Source organism: Staurois parvus, unplaced genomic scaffold (genome assembly GCF_062004578.1).
Source record: "Staurois parvus isolate SC_StPar_1 unplaced genomic scaffold, SC_StPar_1.0 ptg000525l, whole genome shotgun sequence".
Lineage (NCBI taxonomy): Eukaryota > Metazoa > Chordata > Amphibia > Anura > Ranidae > Staurois > Staurois parvus.
In genome coordinates, this window is record NW_028318321.1 from 8,582,312 (window position 1) to 8,598,885 (window position 16,574).

The 16,574-nt window shown below is 39.4% G+C and overlaps 1 protein-coding gene across 6 annotated transcripts in view; it reads right to left on the bottom strand.

Moving 5' to 3' along the window:
- MYOF (myoferlin) overlaps window positions 1-16,574 on the bottom strand; it is a 203,859-nt gene that overhangs the window by 39,712 nt on the left and 147,573 nt on the right. For 3 of the 6 annotated variants that reach the window (XM_089690312.1, XM_089690309.1, XM_089690308.1), the window contains 7 exons: window positions 10,559-10,740; window positions 10,315-10,470; window positions 9,150-9,248; window positions 5,945-6,106; window positions 3,040-3,205; window positions 1,889-1,965; window positions 952-1,005 (listed from right to left, as the gene is read on the bottom strand). In XM_089690312.1, coding sequence (XP_089546438.1) covers window positions 952-1,005; window positions 1,889-1,965; window positions 3,040-3,205; window positions 5,945-6,106; window positions 9,150-9,248; window positions 10,315-10,470; window positions 10,559-10,740 — 896 coding nt within the window. The remainder of the gene's footprint in view (window positions 1-951; window positions 1,006-1,888; window positions 1,966-3,039; window positions 3,206-5,944; window positions 6,107-9,149; window positions 9,249-10,314; window positions 10,471-10,558; window positions 10,741-16,574) is intronic. The other 3 variants (XM_089690311.1, XM_089690310.1, XM_089690313.1) reach the window with 1 other exon arrangement.

Below are 16,574 nucleotides of genomic sequence, written 5' to 3' on the forward strand. Positions count from 1 at the left end.
AGGGGGCTGGGGGTACTGCTGCACACAGGTTTTGAGCCTGTACAACCACTTTAGGGAAAAACTCCTCATTTGTTCCCTTCATTCATAAACACTTTCACTGATCTGGCCCTGTTCCAGCTGCAGTACCACTCTCCTTGTTTCTGGATTCACATGAGACACTGATGGCAGTGGGATCCATAGGCACACTGCTGCTGCTGTTGGTCAAACTCCTGTGAAGAGGGAGCGGGTGTGTGGCTTACTGGCGCAATGTGTGTGTGTGTACCAGGGGGAAGTGATAAGGAAGCGGTCTTTGCAATATCATTGTACAGAGCAGGTAAGAACATCTTTTTTTTCTAAAAAAAAAAAAAAACTAAAAAAAAAAAAAAACTTAAATATCTTTTTTGCATAGTAAGGTCTGCCATAAAAAAACAAAGCAGCTAAAAGACCTCTCAGAAGATCCCTTTTTCTGCACAAATACACATGATGGGTGACCTGTCAATAGTGGACAGTGGGGCCCACCTCTTCTCCCAGCACCTCCTGAATCGCAGCATTTCTGCACCAGAAGAGTTTGCGTTGTGCTGCAAACTCTTCTGGGGCAGTTGATTATGGTGATTGGAAGCACTTTAACGCCTGGTAGAATCATAGCCTATGTTCAAAGAGAGCTTGTTCTACCTCTTGCAGCTCATTTTTGAAACCAAGATTTGTGTTACAAAAAAAACCAAATCATAGTTCTTGTAGAAGCACACAGTAAATGGTTATGTAGATACACAGCATGCATTGGCATGAGTATACAATTTGTGAAGCAAACGTACTTAGCAGACTGGTCTTTGATAGGTGACCTTTGTTGCTTAAAATGTCTTCAAATTATGTTAAACTGTTGTATCAAAGACATGGGAATAAAGCCCCAAAACCTGCTCTCGAACCCAGCCATAACAGTGACAGAATGACACAAACATGCATATGGTTTACTACCTTTTTTGGACTTTCCTTTTTTAGGAGGTGAGAAAGGTCCCACTTTTCTTGCTTCTGCAGGAGAATGCCAGTGGCATAATAAAGATTTACATTTGGGATTTTAGGCATTCTGGGGGAAGCTTAGTTTTACCGACATGGGATAAACATGGTTATATTTTACAGTATGTGAGACCGTTAATGTACAGAAACGTACAGGGAGGTATGGAAAACTAGTAACACTAATATAACTGAATGGTCACCAATCAGCTGCCAAAAAGAGACATGTGGCTCTCTGCTGTATTTGTTGCCACTTATAGCATTCTCCCAGCAGGTGCTCAGTATCAGCCAAATCTAAATACTTGCCACTTGACATAAAAAATATCACAGTTAGATATGTTGGTTATAATGATTAGCATTCACTAAATCTTTTCACCATTAATTTCTCTAATTGGTGTCGCTCACCATATCTTATTTGAGTGCCGCTTATAAGCAGGAAGATTGGGGACCACAGCTATAGATCATACAATGGATTATTTACAACATACTGTAAATTAAGGGATGTTCAGGAATTCATGATTGAAAGTGTAAGAGAGACTGATTTGATGCACTAAAAAGAATGAAGAGTGAATCTGATTGGCTTGTTTTGGATGAAGTAGGTAGTGGTGTATCTTCCAATCATGAAGCCCTTTGTTTTCTGCTACTATGCCAGTTTTGGGGTTATAACAAAAGTTCTAGGTTTCCGGGAAGGACAGGTAACGTTGGTAACTGAACAAGGACAACATGGATAAACTTATCTAGACATATATCAATAGTTCACACTTAAATACATCAATGTCAGTTTTAAAGTGAACATAATGCAGCTATGACGGTGTAGTGTTATTTTTGTAAATGGACAATACTTTACACGGATTGAAATCATGCATTGATAGACATAGATGCTGAAGCGAAAGCACATTACCTGAGTTGCCAGCAGTGGTTTAGTGTCCTCTACATCGATGACTACATCACGAGGAGGGGTAGAGGACAAGAGTGCAACTGAAAGAAACAAGACAGGGCTTTATCTGCAAAAGACAAGTGTTGGGTAACCCATTGTAAACACTAACCATCTTTCACTAGTCATAACTGACTGGTCAACATGGTGGCTAGCCCATGTATTGTAACCTGATAAAATCAGATGCTTGACTGGAATATAAATTGTAGCACTGTTTTTCTTCAAATCTTTTTATTTAAAAAAAATTCACAATGATATAAAATACATTCCCAATATGCAATGATATTCTCTTCACCACCAAAGGCCACTTAGAATAATCAAAAAGGAACAAAACAATCTTATACAAAACTTTAAATGCAGAATAATAAAATTTCCAGGGAGCAATGTGAATTTCTTCTGGGAGGGAATTATCACTTGTATAAGGATTACCTTTACCACCCTTTAGTTTTGTGTCAACAACTGAAAATTATTAAAAAAAAAAAAAATCAAATGGTAGGATTTCCCTGGACTATCACTATTGTTTTCCTGAGATAATGCAAAGCCAGATAGGTCAAGCTTGCTCATTCATTGACCGAAATATGAATGCACAGATGACCTATTTGCATGTCTAGGTACAAGTCAGTTGCCTGAAGATCTTTCTTACAGACACTATTTAAGCCAACTTTAGAAAACCAAAGTAAAAAGTACCAAAAGAACCAATGCTGTAAAACAAATATATCTTTGAGTGTGTTATTGCATTCCTAGCATGCCCAATTTTCCCAAAGATTCCACATTACTGTACCAACATGATTTTCCACTATAGGCTCCAGTGACTTTCTTTGCTGCCCTTTCATACTTCTGAAACTTTACACTAATCTGCCAAGAGCACTTCTAAAAGTTTTCATGGTATATTTCATGAATAAATATTTGAGAAATGCAGTAAAATTAGCTGTTTCATTGAATGCAATAGCCTAGCCTGGGAAACAAATGAATCTCTTCGATTTTAATGACAAAACATGAAAGCAGTATAAAGCAAATATTTGGGAAAAATTAGTTTATTATTCAAAGAAAAAGACAAGAAAGCAGTGTGAAGATGAATATGCGTACACATGACTGAGAAAGTTTCTTTATTTCCATACCTTTTAACTCTGCAGCATCATCTGGTTTTGTAGTGTATGGATCGCATCGGAACTCCTCCAGCAAATCAATGGTGCACTGGCCTACCACCGGCTTTCTTCCAAAGGGTCTGTTGTCAATCACTTTAACAACTATGGGTGGAACATAGATCTCTTCTTTTGGTAGGAGCTACAGAAAAAAAAAAAATAAACGAATCAAAGCTTATAAGAGTCCATGCAGAAATGTAATGGTAAATGTTTTTATGAAACTAAAACAATGCATCTGTATTTTAGAATGATTTTGCCCAAGTACTGACCTGAATCTAAAAGGAAATGCTTTAGTGTGACCAGAAAAGGGCAGTTTCAAGTACACTTGAACTGAAACCGCTCTGTGTGCAGAATGGATCAAAATATTACCTACAGTAATAATACTGTATACATACAATGCTTACAATGACAAGAACATACAGCTGTATTGCAAACATCTAGAAAAAAATGGATGCAATAGAAGCGAGTCCTGCCCACATTAACTTATCTAGAGTGTGTTGTGTTGCTTATTCAATGAATAATTCTCAATGTAGTGAGAAATCTAATTTGCTGTCATGACCACTGTTTTAAGCCGGCTATAGACAGGGCGATTTTCTTTCCTGGAATCACGGGTGGAGCCATTGTGCCTTCCTGGTGGGGGAGGGGAGTCGTCCCCTGCCAGGAGAACACAGCGGATTACTGCTGGCGGCTATAATCTCATGTAAAATTTGATAGGCTGGTTGTACCCAAGTTGATCGATCATTCAGCTTGTCCAAGTATGGTTTGAATCCCAGCCGTTCCCTGCTGAACCAAATGAGAATCAAAGTCGCTGGCTTTATTTACGGACCTGAATGATTTTTGATCGAATTAAAGGGAAATGGATCAGCATGGCAGCCAGGCAATAAGCATTTTCAGAAGGCAAGGAGAGCAGCAGCAGCAATCTTCACATAACTCTGTATGGATATCCCTTAAATAAAGGTGTCATTTGTGAATACAATTTAAATAAACCTCAAAAGGCCTAAATTGCACATGTCTCCGGTCTATAGATATTTAAATATGTACATATTTTAACCAAAAGGCAAAAGCTTAAAAACAAGTCATCCCTGACCTCTAGATGCTGGTACTGCAATCTACTCTTACTCATAAAGACCCTCAAAATTACAATAGACAAACATTAGTTTCAGTCCTCCTAACAACTTAGGCCCATTTCACGTGAAGGCTCCGATCAGGTCCACCTACCTGATTTTCAAGCGGACCCAATCGGAACCTCCATTCTCCTCTATGGAACGGTGGGTGTAAAAGGACATGTGTCCGTTTAGACCCTCCAAAATTCAATCTGATCCGATCTGCAAAAAAGAGACAGATGGGGATCCAATTCCCTTTCCGTCCATTGGATCAGGTCAGATGGAAACGGACAGACAGTCCGTTTCCATCTGACCACCCATTGAACACAACAAGCTGCTATGTGTTTGCTCTGCAGCAGCGGAGCGAACACAGACCTGTCTTCCGCAGAGAGATCCCCTGCTGAGCAAGCGGATACACTAAATGAGTTCACCATGTGTGAAAGAACCCCTAGAAGAACCTGCTGTTTGCCAATATTAGAGATCTGGCTGGTTGCCAAGATTCAAGTCCAGTAGAAAGTATTGGGAAAAAAACAGAGATATGAGCACTTTTGTTTGGAATTGGAAGATTCATTTCTACACAATGCCTATACACAGAAGTGATGAAAACTTGTTTTCCCTTTACTGCCTGGTAAAGCTGGCCATAGACTGATCGAAATGCGGCCATATTTTGATCCATCTATGAGTAGGCTGGTAGTATTTAAGGCAGTATCGATCAACTTCAGTACAACCTGCCTGTTAAGTTTTTTTTTTTTTCCCTGACTAGAGCCAGTAGCAGTAATCACTGCATTCCGACAGTGGAAAAACCACCCGCTGTCAAAATACAATAGTGCAGCCGGAGGGATTCCCCCATCAGCACTGAACATGTTGATGGGGGAATCAAGTTATTTTCTTTCCTTCAACCTGTGGTTGAAGGAAAGAAAATGTTTTAATGCATGGCCAGCCTAAGAATATTTAGCTGTCTGGTGCATGATCTGGGAACACGTTGACGTCAATGCTGAAACTTAATAAAAGTCATAAAAGGGGCCACTTACAGACCATTTTGTAATATAACCTGATGTTGGAAGTTCCTAATTAGCTCAAATCTCAGCATACTGGCAACTCAGAAACAAATTACATAGTTACAATTCCTGGGATGACCAGGTCCACCCAACATTTATCCATCTAATCCACCAGTGTCCCAACCTACCTTGTTCAACTTTATTTTGCAATGTACAATGTTCAGTGTTAAGGGTACAAAACAAGTGATGGTATGAGAACTGCAGAAAAGTATATGGCTTCTCTTGCAGCTATTTGATGTCCCAGCAAACCTATAGATCTCAAAAGTGATCCTACATAAGCCAATTCAGTATAAGGAAGGTAGAAAATGGCTGTTCTTGGTAGATATGTAAAAAAAGTGTAGGAATAAAGGTTTTTGCACATGGTACTTCTAGGAAAAGCACTAAAAATCAGTAAATGGGTGATCTACCTGTATTTCACCAATCCACTAAACTAAATTTCACCAATTCAATTTGTATTTTGTTTTATTTTCTCACCTGTGTCATCATTGCCACCCACCCCACTAGCATAATACAGTGTATCAAGTCATACCAAAAACATATTTACTAGCTTTGGAAAGAATGGGGAAAGATTAGAAATCCTTTCAGATTTTTACGGCTATCTAGGGCTCTCAGGACAGAAAGAAGGAAAATACCTCTAACAAAGCTCCAGACAACAGTAAAAACATTAGTGGAATATTAACCCTTCCCAACTTTACACTTTTAAACAGCCCTATGTCTTACCACTTTCATGAAGAGGACAGAGCTGGAAAAGTTAGGCGTCTTTTTGAGGTTTTTTATCATTGCAGTTTGGATAATTTCCCCACCGCACTCCACAATGAGACTTGGAGAGGTAACAGATGCCATTTGATAACTCTTCATGTTGCGTAATCCCCAGGTAAGTATCTGTTTTAGAGCATAAAAATATTGGAAATCATTGTGACGGTCCTAACACTTATGTATGCTTGACGCAGATTATTATTCTTTTCATTAATATTGTGTTATATTTCAGAGGAATCAAAAACGGGTTTCAGCTCTTTTGTAGCATAAGCCAGCGATATGCTACTACCCACAACAAGTAGGCTTTGCCACTTTTTAAATTTTATTACACAATTGGTTGAAATAGTCAGTGATCAACACATGCATTTTGAAACACTGTTAAAAGAGAATCTCTGATGAAGTGCCATATTAACTGCTAAAGTTAATGACGTTCACACCATGTGCACTTTAATAGATACACCAGATGGTGTCAAAGAGAATCCTACTGGATATACCAGCTCAATACTCTTACTCCACACAAATGAAATGAAACCAAAGAATCATGTTAAACAAAAATGTAACGTTTGGCGAAGCTTTCATGTTCATCTCCTTCCCTTGTCCACCCCAGCTTTTGTTTTTCTCACCATTTCCATTAGATCTGTTATTTTTACCATTTATTAATTCCTATCTATCTACTTATTCTAGGTTTTTTCTTTTTTTTTTTTTACCAGTTGCATTTATTTTAATTTCCAGTTATCACTCTCTTTTACCCAGCTCTATTGTGCAATTGGGTGTCTATTTTTATTTGCGGTCACATATCTTTATTTTTATTTCTAATCACAGTATGTGTGTAAATATCTCTCTCTCTCTCTCCTTTTTTGCGAATAGGTTTTTCTAGCCTCTATAACTGCATCCTCTTGGTGGTCTCAATGGTAGTTTCCCCCATCAGGGCACATACCCCTTTCACATATCCCCATAATCTATCTTACACCCTCTATAAAAAAAAGGTCACCTCAAAATCTGTCATCCTTTAAGTCACACCTACCTGTGGGTGGCAACAACTCTGCTGCCTCAGCGAGCACAGCCAACACTTATATACATCCACCTGGTCAGTACTACTCATGTTTTCCCCTCACTCAGGGCCATCTTTAATATTGATTGGACCCTGGGCAAACATTTTCTTCCCCCCCCCCCCCATGCAATTTCACTCTCCACCTGCTCTGAGACATACAATAAATAGCAGCTAAACTCAAAATCAAATACTGGCTGGTTGCTAGAGGTTACAGCACACATTATGGTTCACTGATTAGTAACCAGAGGGTACAGCACATGATTTCTGCTTACCGCTTGGTTGCTAGAGGTTACCGCACATCATTACTGGCCACTGATTGGTTGTTAGAGGTTACAGCACTTAATTACGTCTTACTGATTGGTTGCTGAAGGTTACAGCACATCATGGACTGAGAAGGTTAGGGGACCCACCAATAGACAGAAAACTCCTAGGACTCCTGTGATCAATGGCAGTGCTGGGGAAAGAGTGTGATCAGTGGCAGTGGTGGAGGAGATGGGATCAGTGATAGTGGTGGGGAGGAAGGGATAAGTGGCAATGCTGAGAGAATGGGACAAGGGACAATGCTGATGGTGGGATGGGATAAGTGGCAGTGTCTGGGGGGATAGAATCAATGGCAGTGCTTGGGGTGGATGGAATCAGTGGCAGTGCTAGATGGGGATGGGAGGTGACATTTCTACACCAACCACTAATATTAGGAGGGATTAAAACTGGTGACCAATATAAGGAGGATTTAGACTGAACACCAATGTAAGGGCAATTCTGCACTTACCAATGTAAAGGGAAATTTGCACTGACCACCAATGTAATGAATTTATACTGACCCAGTCCCCACATGCAATCCAGCGATCTCCCAATAACCCTCCAATTCCCCCCCCCTTCTTCCCCCCAATATCCATTTCTATCCCAACCACCCCATCCCCCAATCCCTATTCTACCCCACCCCAAACTACACTGTCCTTGTCCTTACCCCCCACCTCTCCCCACCCTGCTCTCATCTCATCCATAAACTACCCTGCCCTCATCCCACCCCCAAAGTTCCCCCGCCCCACAGATCCTAATCCCTCATTTTCCCCCCGAAACAGGTTGGCTTTTCAAACTTGTTGCAAATTCCAATAAACGCCTTTCAACCTGTATTTACTGGATGGTGGGCAATCCTTTCAACCTACTCTTCTTAGTAACTCCTTTGCAATTAAATGCTAGGGTATGCTTTGGATCACTCAACTGAAATGGGTTACTTGGATGAGTGATAAAACATCTTCAACTTTACAGAACGTGTCTACTTGAACATGAGTCACTACTACCAGCTAGCCGTTTTCTTATGTGTGCATTTTGGTTTTGGATGCACTGCTGTAAAGCTAATGACCCACACCACAAATTGTCTTTTAGGTCTAAAGCCCTGTTTGCTGCACATGAGTTTCATTGGAGGCTTGTGCTAGCAATTGTAAACTGAATGGTACAAGACAAACTTTGACCTGCTAAAAATGTATGATGGCAGAACAGATGAGAACTGGAGCTGCAGAAATGTTAGACTCCAATATAAGGACTTCTACAGTTTACATTTAAAATAAAAAATACCAAGAATATGCTGCATAATATAATGCAAGTTTATGTCTGTAGTTCTCTATTATGTTTCATATTAACCAGCTAAAAAATAAAAAAAATATATAATAAAAAGCTTATAGAAGGTGTGCACCATTAATTGCCCCAATCTGTATATCATAGAACATATTACAGCCACGTGCAGGGTAGAACATGTAACATGTTACGAGCGGACTGGACCCCGCAAGAACCCCCCCCAAATCCTCATTGTGACAGCTAGCAGGGGATAGTCTCCTCCCCATGACCATGGAGCGCCATAGTAGTTCATTGCTTCTTCCTGTGTTTCTGCTTGCCCGTACCGGTCTGTACAGGTCTGCAGGAGACCTGCATGGCACCAGTGATCTGCTGATCACTGGCATAATGCTTTAGAGGCTCCAAAAAAATGTGCATTTATTATTTTTTGTAAAAGGTGGACTTATCCTTTAAATACCTTCTCCTGTGTATGTTTGCCTAAAAAACAATTAGAGAAATTATAGCCATAAGTGAAGCTTCTCACATAGCAGATCTACATGTGCTTACCTCAATGGCAGTGAGTTGAACTACAGGACGGATACCTTGAGGGACCATGTAGAGTTTTGGAGCTCTCTGGGATGGCAGTATTGGAAGGTTGGATCCATCCTAGGGAAGTAATAATGACCAGTTACAGAAGGCTATATAGCAGTAATAGTATACATTCACTGGCCACTCTATTAGGTACACCTTGTTAGTGCCAACAAAATATCCCCCACATCATTACACCACCATCATCAGCCTGAACCGTTGATACAAGGCAGGATATATTCATGCCTTAATGTTTACGCCAAATTCTGACCCTACCATCTGAATGTTGCAGCTGAAAATCGAGACTCATCAGACCAGGCAACGTTTTTCCAATCTTTTATTGTCCAATTTTGGTGAGCCTGTGCGAATTGTAACCTCTGCTTCAAGGGTCGACGTGTTGTGTGTTCAGAGATAGTATTCTACATACCTTGGTTGTAACGAGTGGTTATTTGAGTTAGTTACCTGTCATCTCTAATCAGTCTGCCCATTCATCTTCACCACATCTAGATGCCTAAATGCATGGAGTTTCTGTCATGTAATTGGCTGATTAACAGTTTGTACTACCAAGCAATTGAACAGGTGTACTTAATAAAGTGGCCGGTGAGTGTATATGTGAATGGCCATGCTTCCATTTAATGCTTCCTGCCTTCTGTGCCATAGTGGAGGTGCTGAAGAAAAAAAAGCTATGGAACTTCACATAAAGCACAGTTCTTGTTCCAGGGTAACATGAGCCATTCACTTTCAATGAAAACTAAAATATTTTCCAGTGCCATTATGGTTTGGTATAACTAACTCTTTCAGTCCATTCTGAGTTTTTATTACCATTTAAAAACAACACAATAATATAATCCTAATCAATAGAAGTATACTGTATTTTCCTAAAAATACAGTACAAATATTCTATTAGGTTGCACTCCTATTCGCACACAACTGCACTCACAAAACATTGGTCATCTCTACCATCAGTTGACCATTTGGTGACTAGGCAACTAATTCACGTGCTAAAACATTACAGAACTTTATCCAAACACCATTACATGTGCAGCCTAAAGATCAGCAAAGTCTAATAATATTAACATACAAAAAACAAAATATGAACCAATTTGCTATGAATCCCTTTATACTATATTAATAATCTTAAAACCTTGTCTCTTAGAATAAGTTCTGCAGCAATGAGGATGTCTCCGCAGTGTTTGCCAGCATTCAAGACTGGATACCACAGCATTTTTGGTGTAATATCAATAGGGGTCAATTTTACAAGTGGTGAGCACAAACTTCTTCCAATAAATTCATCTTTTCCCTGAAACAAACAGCACAAAATATATAAACGATGACATAAAAAAAAATGAAGAAATTAATACATCTTCAGAATACGGTCGTATACATACCACTTGATCGCTGTCAAATATTTCAATAACTACATTCGGTGGATTCTGAGCTACTGCTTGTGGATCTCCATAGATTTCAACTTCATTGAAGATCAGGGTTTGGTCCCATGTAGGGTTCAGAGTTGAATGGATTATCTCTGTAGTTTTACTGCGGTGGAGGAATGATACATGTGCATATGGGTCTGAACAAAAGAAAATGAAATTAAATCTGTACCTCCATGATTTAAAAAAAAAAAAAAAAAAAGTTCTTACTTCATCTATACACAGATTCTATGGTGTGGAGCTGGAGTTATATCAGCTATAGAATGTGGTCAGCATCCATCATTCTAAATTTTCATTGCAAGTTAATGGCCAATCAGAAATGAACAGCCAACACAGTTTTTGTTCCGTATATACAGAAAGCACTCTGCAGTGTAGTATTGGAACTCCTGGCATAAAGTAAAAAAGACTTGAAAGATTTTGTTAGACTTTACAGCTGAAAGAATACATTCATCTTTTGACCAAAAAGTAATAAATGCACTTTTTTTGCAGGTAAAAAAATGTGCATTAATTATTTTTGGTTTCAGCAGCCTGGAAAGCATTGCACCAAATCTCCTTCAGACCTGTTAGTATATCTGCTTGCCCATACGAGATGTACGGGCAAGCAGATATACTAACAGGAAGAATCAATGAATTACTACAAGGCCGTGGTAGTTCACTGAAAACTACAAGCAGACAGCTGCTAATGCTGTCAGGACTTGTAGTTTTCTCATTCACAGAGGACTGTGAATGACTGACCTGGTCGGGAGGGCACACTGCGGGTTTTCAAAAAAGGTGTGTGATGGGAGTCACTTTTGGTGGGGGGCCCATTAAACCCAGCTCACCTGTCTCAGCTCCCCATATCCCTATTATGTGTAAGTCACCCTGTGCCTGTTAGGGTACAGGATGATCTGTCCTAATATTGTGTAGACATGTCTAGGAGATAGGTGGGGTGGGGGTTGTGGGTTGTTTGGTGTTGTGCGGCTGCATCCCATTGTTCAATTGTTTGTCTTGCTTGGGAGCAAACTATTATGGGATGTATGTGTTTATGTGTATTAGCTTAGTGGGGGGGGGGGGGTCTCCAGCAGCCCTCCCTCCTGATGGGACTGTCTGCTGGTGTGAAGTTTGAATAATTGTGTGTCTCTTGTTAGTAAATGGAGATTGTCCCACCCTGTGTCATTATGTAGGGAGGGGGGATTGTTCCCTTGTCTCCTGAGTGTATATATCTTGTATCTGTGCTCAAATAAACTAGTCTACCTTCTGGCTTACTTCAAATCTGGTGTCGTCTGGATCTTGGGGTAACAATAGCCAGATTCATTGGTCTCATGTTCCAGAGCCTGAGAAGAAGCTTCTTGACAGAGAGAACCAGTCGTGGGTGTCTGGGGTCCGTTACAAGGTGAATGCACTTTTTCTCCCCGCAAAACACAGGCACGGCAGCCCAATCAAATGAATGGGCTGCCGTGCCTGCTCAAACAAGGGCCGCTCAGCCCACACAACTGTGAACCAAGCCTAAAAGGCGCATGTTATACCTGGGATTGCCCATGTCCTTAGCCATGCCCCAGCCAGCTCAAAGACATTACAAACTTTCACACATTTACTTTTTTTCCCCAGGGGAGCCATAATGCAGCTGGACCCCAGTTTTTGCAACAATTCAAAAAGTTAACTGCCCCCCCCCCCCCCAAAAAAAAAAAAAGACCTCCTGATGTGCTAAGCTGCGGTTAATTTTTCTTTTATATAATAAAAAATACCCTCCTGAAACTCTTGCCTTGAAATGAATTGTGAGTTTAGGGAGGGTGTGCAGGGAAACTTTTTCACCTGAATTTTCTGGAATGAAAGTACCCAGCATCCTCTAACTTAAGCGACCCTTGCTGCTCCACCCTGTCCATTTGACCTTCAGGTAAGACCTACACTTCCTTACACATTCTGCTCACATTTTTAACCCTTTTCTGATCTGTACCTCCCATAAGTCATGTAGTCCCTCTGTCCATTTGCTCTTCCCTGAGTCTCACTATTATGGCAAGGTGCCAGTGCACTGGAATGAATGACTCCTGTGCATGCGGGAGCGATGTCATCCCATCAAATTAAGACAGCCAAAGACCAGCACCTAGAAGAAGCCAAGAGAAGATGCTGGTGCTGGTGAGGGACCTCACAGGCACTACACCACTGGAGTGGAGGTGAGAAATTCTGACTTTTGTTCCACTTTAAAGTGGTTGTAAACCTCAGTCATGAAATCTTAAAGCACATGCACAGTGTCTGTAGTATTTACTTGTCTATCTCCAAAGCTCATGTTATCAGCATGAGATACTTCTGAGAAATTTTCAAGACACAAGATAAAATTTGTGACAGGGGAGAGAGCTCAGCACACAGGTTATCTACTCAGAACACAGTTCTGCCAGTTCCTTCATTCCTGTGCTATATGAAGGGGGGAGGGGTCATTTTCCTCCAATCAGCTCTCAATGTACAAGTTTTCTAACTGTAGCTCTTCGCCCCCTTCTCTGTGCTCCTGACAGATGGAGGATTTTATCACAAATTTGCACTTTTGAATGGATGTAAAGAAGAGAAGACTGCAGATAAACAATTAAAACTTATGTAGAAGGATTTGTTTCATCTCTGTGTATCATCTGAGGCAATTCACTTTACTGGGTATACGAGAGGGTTTACAACCATTTTAGGGCTTTTAGGGATCTTTATTTAGCATGTGACACATTTCAAATCTCATTGGACTTAGCTTAAAATAACGGTCACTATTTGTATCAATGAGGACCATTATACTGGTGTCTTTGTTAATTGAACTGAAGATGTCTCAATTATTTGGGAGTGGTAAGGAAGGGCTATTATGATTTAAATACATGTGACAAATTCTGTTTTTCCAGAAAAAAATAGCTAACACTAAAACCTACAAGTCAGATATACGTGTCAAGAGCATGACTGCATGTGCGCCCCTGTAGCACACAGAAGGTAAGTATAACATGTTTATTATTCTAGGTAAAAAATAACTTTAGAACTACTTTAAGTTACTAGTGTGTCCCTGGGACAGGACATAAAGAGAAATCTCCCTAACCAGGAAAACCATTCCCTACTCTGTTCAGAATGTATAAAGCATTGCCTTTCAATATACAGTACAGTACATTGTAAAGGTAAGCAGAGAGCTCCTTACAGTGGCTGCACCTTTGCAAGCCAGTCTTCTGGTCTCTATGAACACAAAACAGACATTTCCTGTTGTCACCAGACAATAAAATCTACCAGCTGGAGCACATCTCAATTTTTCTGTATTTATGATGCCCCAACCCCCCATGAAAATGATTAAAGGGCTTAGGACTACTATTAGATGGGCATGCAAATCAACTTTTTTTTAACTCTAAAAAGAAAGGAGCAGGAGGGCCATCATAAATATTAACATTTCCTGTACAAATTGCAGTGGTTCAGTGCTGGAGGGCAACAAAAGGTTATCTATAGGTCATTGTGAAGTGACCTCGAGCCAGAAACACGATTTAAGTCACAGAGTGGACTGTAATAGCCACCAGTACTACGAGGATGAGACTTTTTTTTTCTTTTTTTTAAGAATCACAATTTAGTAAATTAGATAACCATCACTCGATTCTGGGGATTCTCCACAGTTTTACATATAAGCTCTGTTCTAAACAAAAAAACCTAATTAACACATTTGTCCTCTTGTCTTGTTTCTGAAGCTGATAACATGCCAATTAGCTGATCCCTTAAAACAAATATTTAATGCCAGAAAAATAATGGCTTCCACTTTGGAAATCTCCTTTTCAAAATGCCAAGTGTCAGGCTGTCATAATGACTACTTTTTTGCAATACATTGGGCCTCTTGTCCACGAAAATGACAAAGGTGTTCTTTGTCTAGCACTTTCACGTTTTTTAATCCACTCCAGTTCATTCACATGGTCCTGCAGCTCCATCTCAGGGGGCACTCAACAATGGCTAAGAATTATTGGAACCGTGCAGTGCCAGATTACCATTTAGGCATAGCAGACACCATTTAAGTACCCTGCGACAATGGATGCAAATAATATTAATTGATCTTGAAAAGAAAATTACAACCCCTGGCAAAAAGTATGGAATCACCTCTCTTGGAAAATGTTCATTCAATTGTTTAATTGTGCCTCAAAACTATTTTCATTTAACATTCCAACATTCTGGCTTTAAGAAAAACTTAAAAAAAAATTAAAAAAAAAAAAAGAAAAAACTGTAGTCAGGTACAACCGTTTTTGCAGATCAAGCAGAGGAAAAAAAAAAAATAGAATCACTCAATTCTGAAGAAAAATATTATGGAAACACCATGTACTTGTACCAAAACAAACATCTGCATTAGATTACATCTGCTAATTAGTCTGCTGTTACACCAAGCTGATTGACATGAATCATGGCTCCAACACAAGAGATGTCACTTGAAACAAAGGAGAGGATAATAAAACTTCTTCAAGAAGGTAAATCATCACCATGTAATGTTGCAAAAGATGTTGGTCGTTCCCAGTCAGATGTGTCTAAAATTTGGACCAAGTACAAATCAAATGGGAAGGTTGTAAAAGGCAAGCGTACTGGTAGACCAAGGAAGACATCAAAGAGTCAAGATAAAAAACTTAAAGCAATATAAAAAACACAACAAAACAAATGAGGAACAAATGGGCAGAAACTGGATTCAATGTCTGTGACCGAACTGTAAGACATTTCCTTTAGGCAATGGGATTTACATACAGAAAAACCAAATGAAAACTAGAATTAACACCTAAAACAGAAAAAAACAAGGTTACAGTGGGTTAAAGAAAAGCAATCATGGACTGTGGATGACTACATAAAAGTGATATTCAGTGATGAACCACGAAACTACATTGGGCAGGGTGATGATGCTGTAACCTTTGTTTGGTGCCGTTCCAATGAAATGTATAAAGACAACTGCCTGAAGAAAATGTACATGTCCACAATCATTGATATGGGGTTGCATGTTAGGTAAAGGTATGGGGGGGGGATGACAGATGACAGTCATTAACTCTTCAATAAATACACAAGTTTATATTGAGATTTTGAACACTTTTCTTATTCTGTCAATTGAAAGGATGTTGGTGATGACGACATTTTTCAGGATAATGCATCTTGATATAGAGCAAAAAAAAAAAAAAAAAAAAAAAAAAAAAATTTCCTTCAAGAAAGACTTATGTCAATGGCATGGCCTGCAAATAGTCCAGGCCTCAGTCCAATTGAAAATCTATGGTGGAAATGAAAGAAAATGGTCCATGACAAGGCTCCAACCTGCAAAGCTGATCTGACAACTGCAATAAAAGAAAGTTGGAGCCAGATTAATGAAGAATACTGTTTGTCGATAGTTCAATCTATGCCACAGAGAATGCAAGCCATTATAAAAGCCAGCGGCGGTGCAACAAAGTACTAGTGGTGTACTGTAGTGTTTTTGTACATTTCATAATATTTTCCTCAGAACTGAGTGATTAAGTATTATTTTACTCTGCTTGATCTGCAAGTACAGTCGCAACTGACTACAGTTCTCTCTCTTTAATTTTTTAAGTGTTTCTTAAAGCCAGAAGGTTGGAATTTTAAAATAGATATAGTTTTGAGGCATGACTGATTAGTTTTTTTCTACACAATTAAACAATTGAATGAACATTTTCCAAGAGCAGTGATTCCATACTTTTTGTCAGGGGTTGTATAATGAAGCTTTCTCAGAAAGAAAAAATTAATGGACTCTAAAAATGAAAAAAAACTTTACATTAAAGATTCTATAGAGAAAATACGGTTAATGTAATGTACCCAATAACTCAAAGTACCTAAACCAATGACACAGGTTCAACTTTACAGTTTGTGTCTTAAAAGATCATCATCATCATCTTTCAGCTGTCATTTTGTAACAGGTTTTGGTGCAACCTACATATGTGTAAGGAAGGAGTAGCGATAGTCACCTCCATCTAGCAGCTGACATTCACACTACTTAGTTCAATGTTATCCCACTAGAGCACATGCAGAA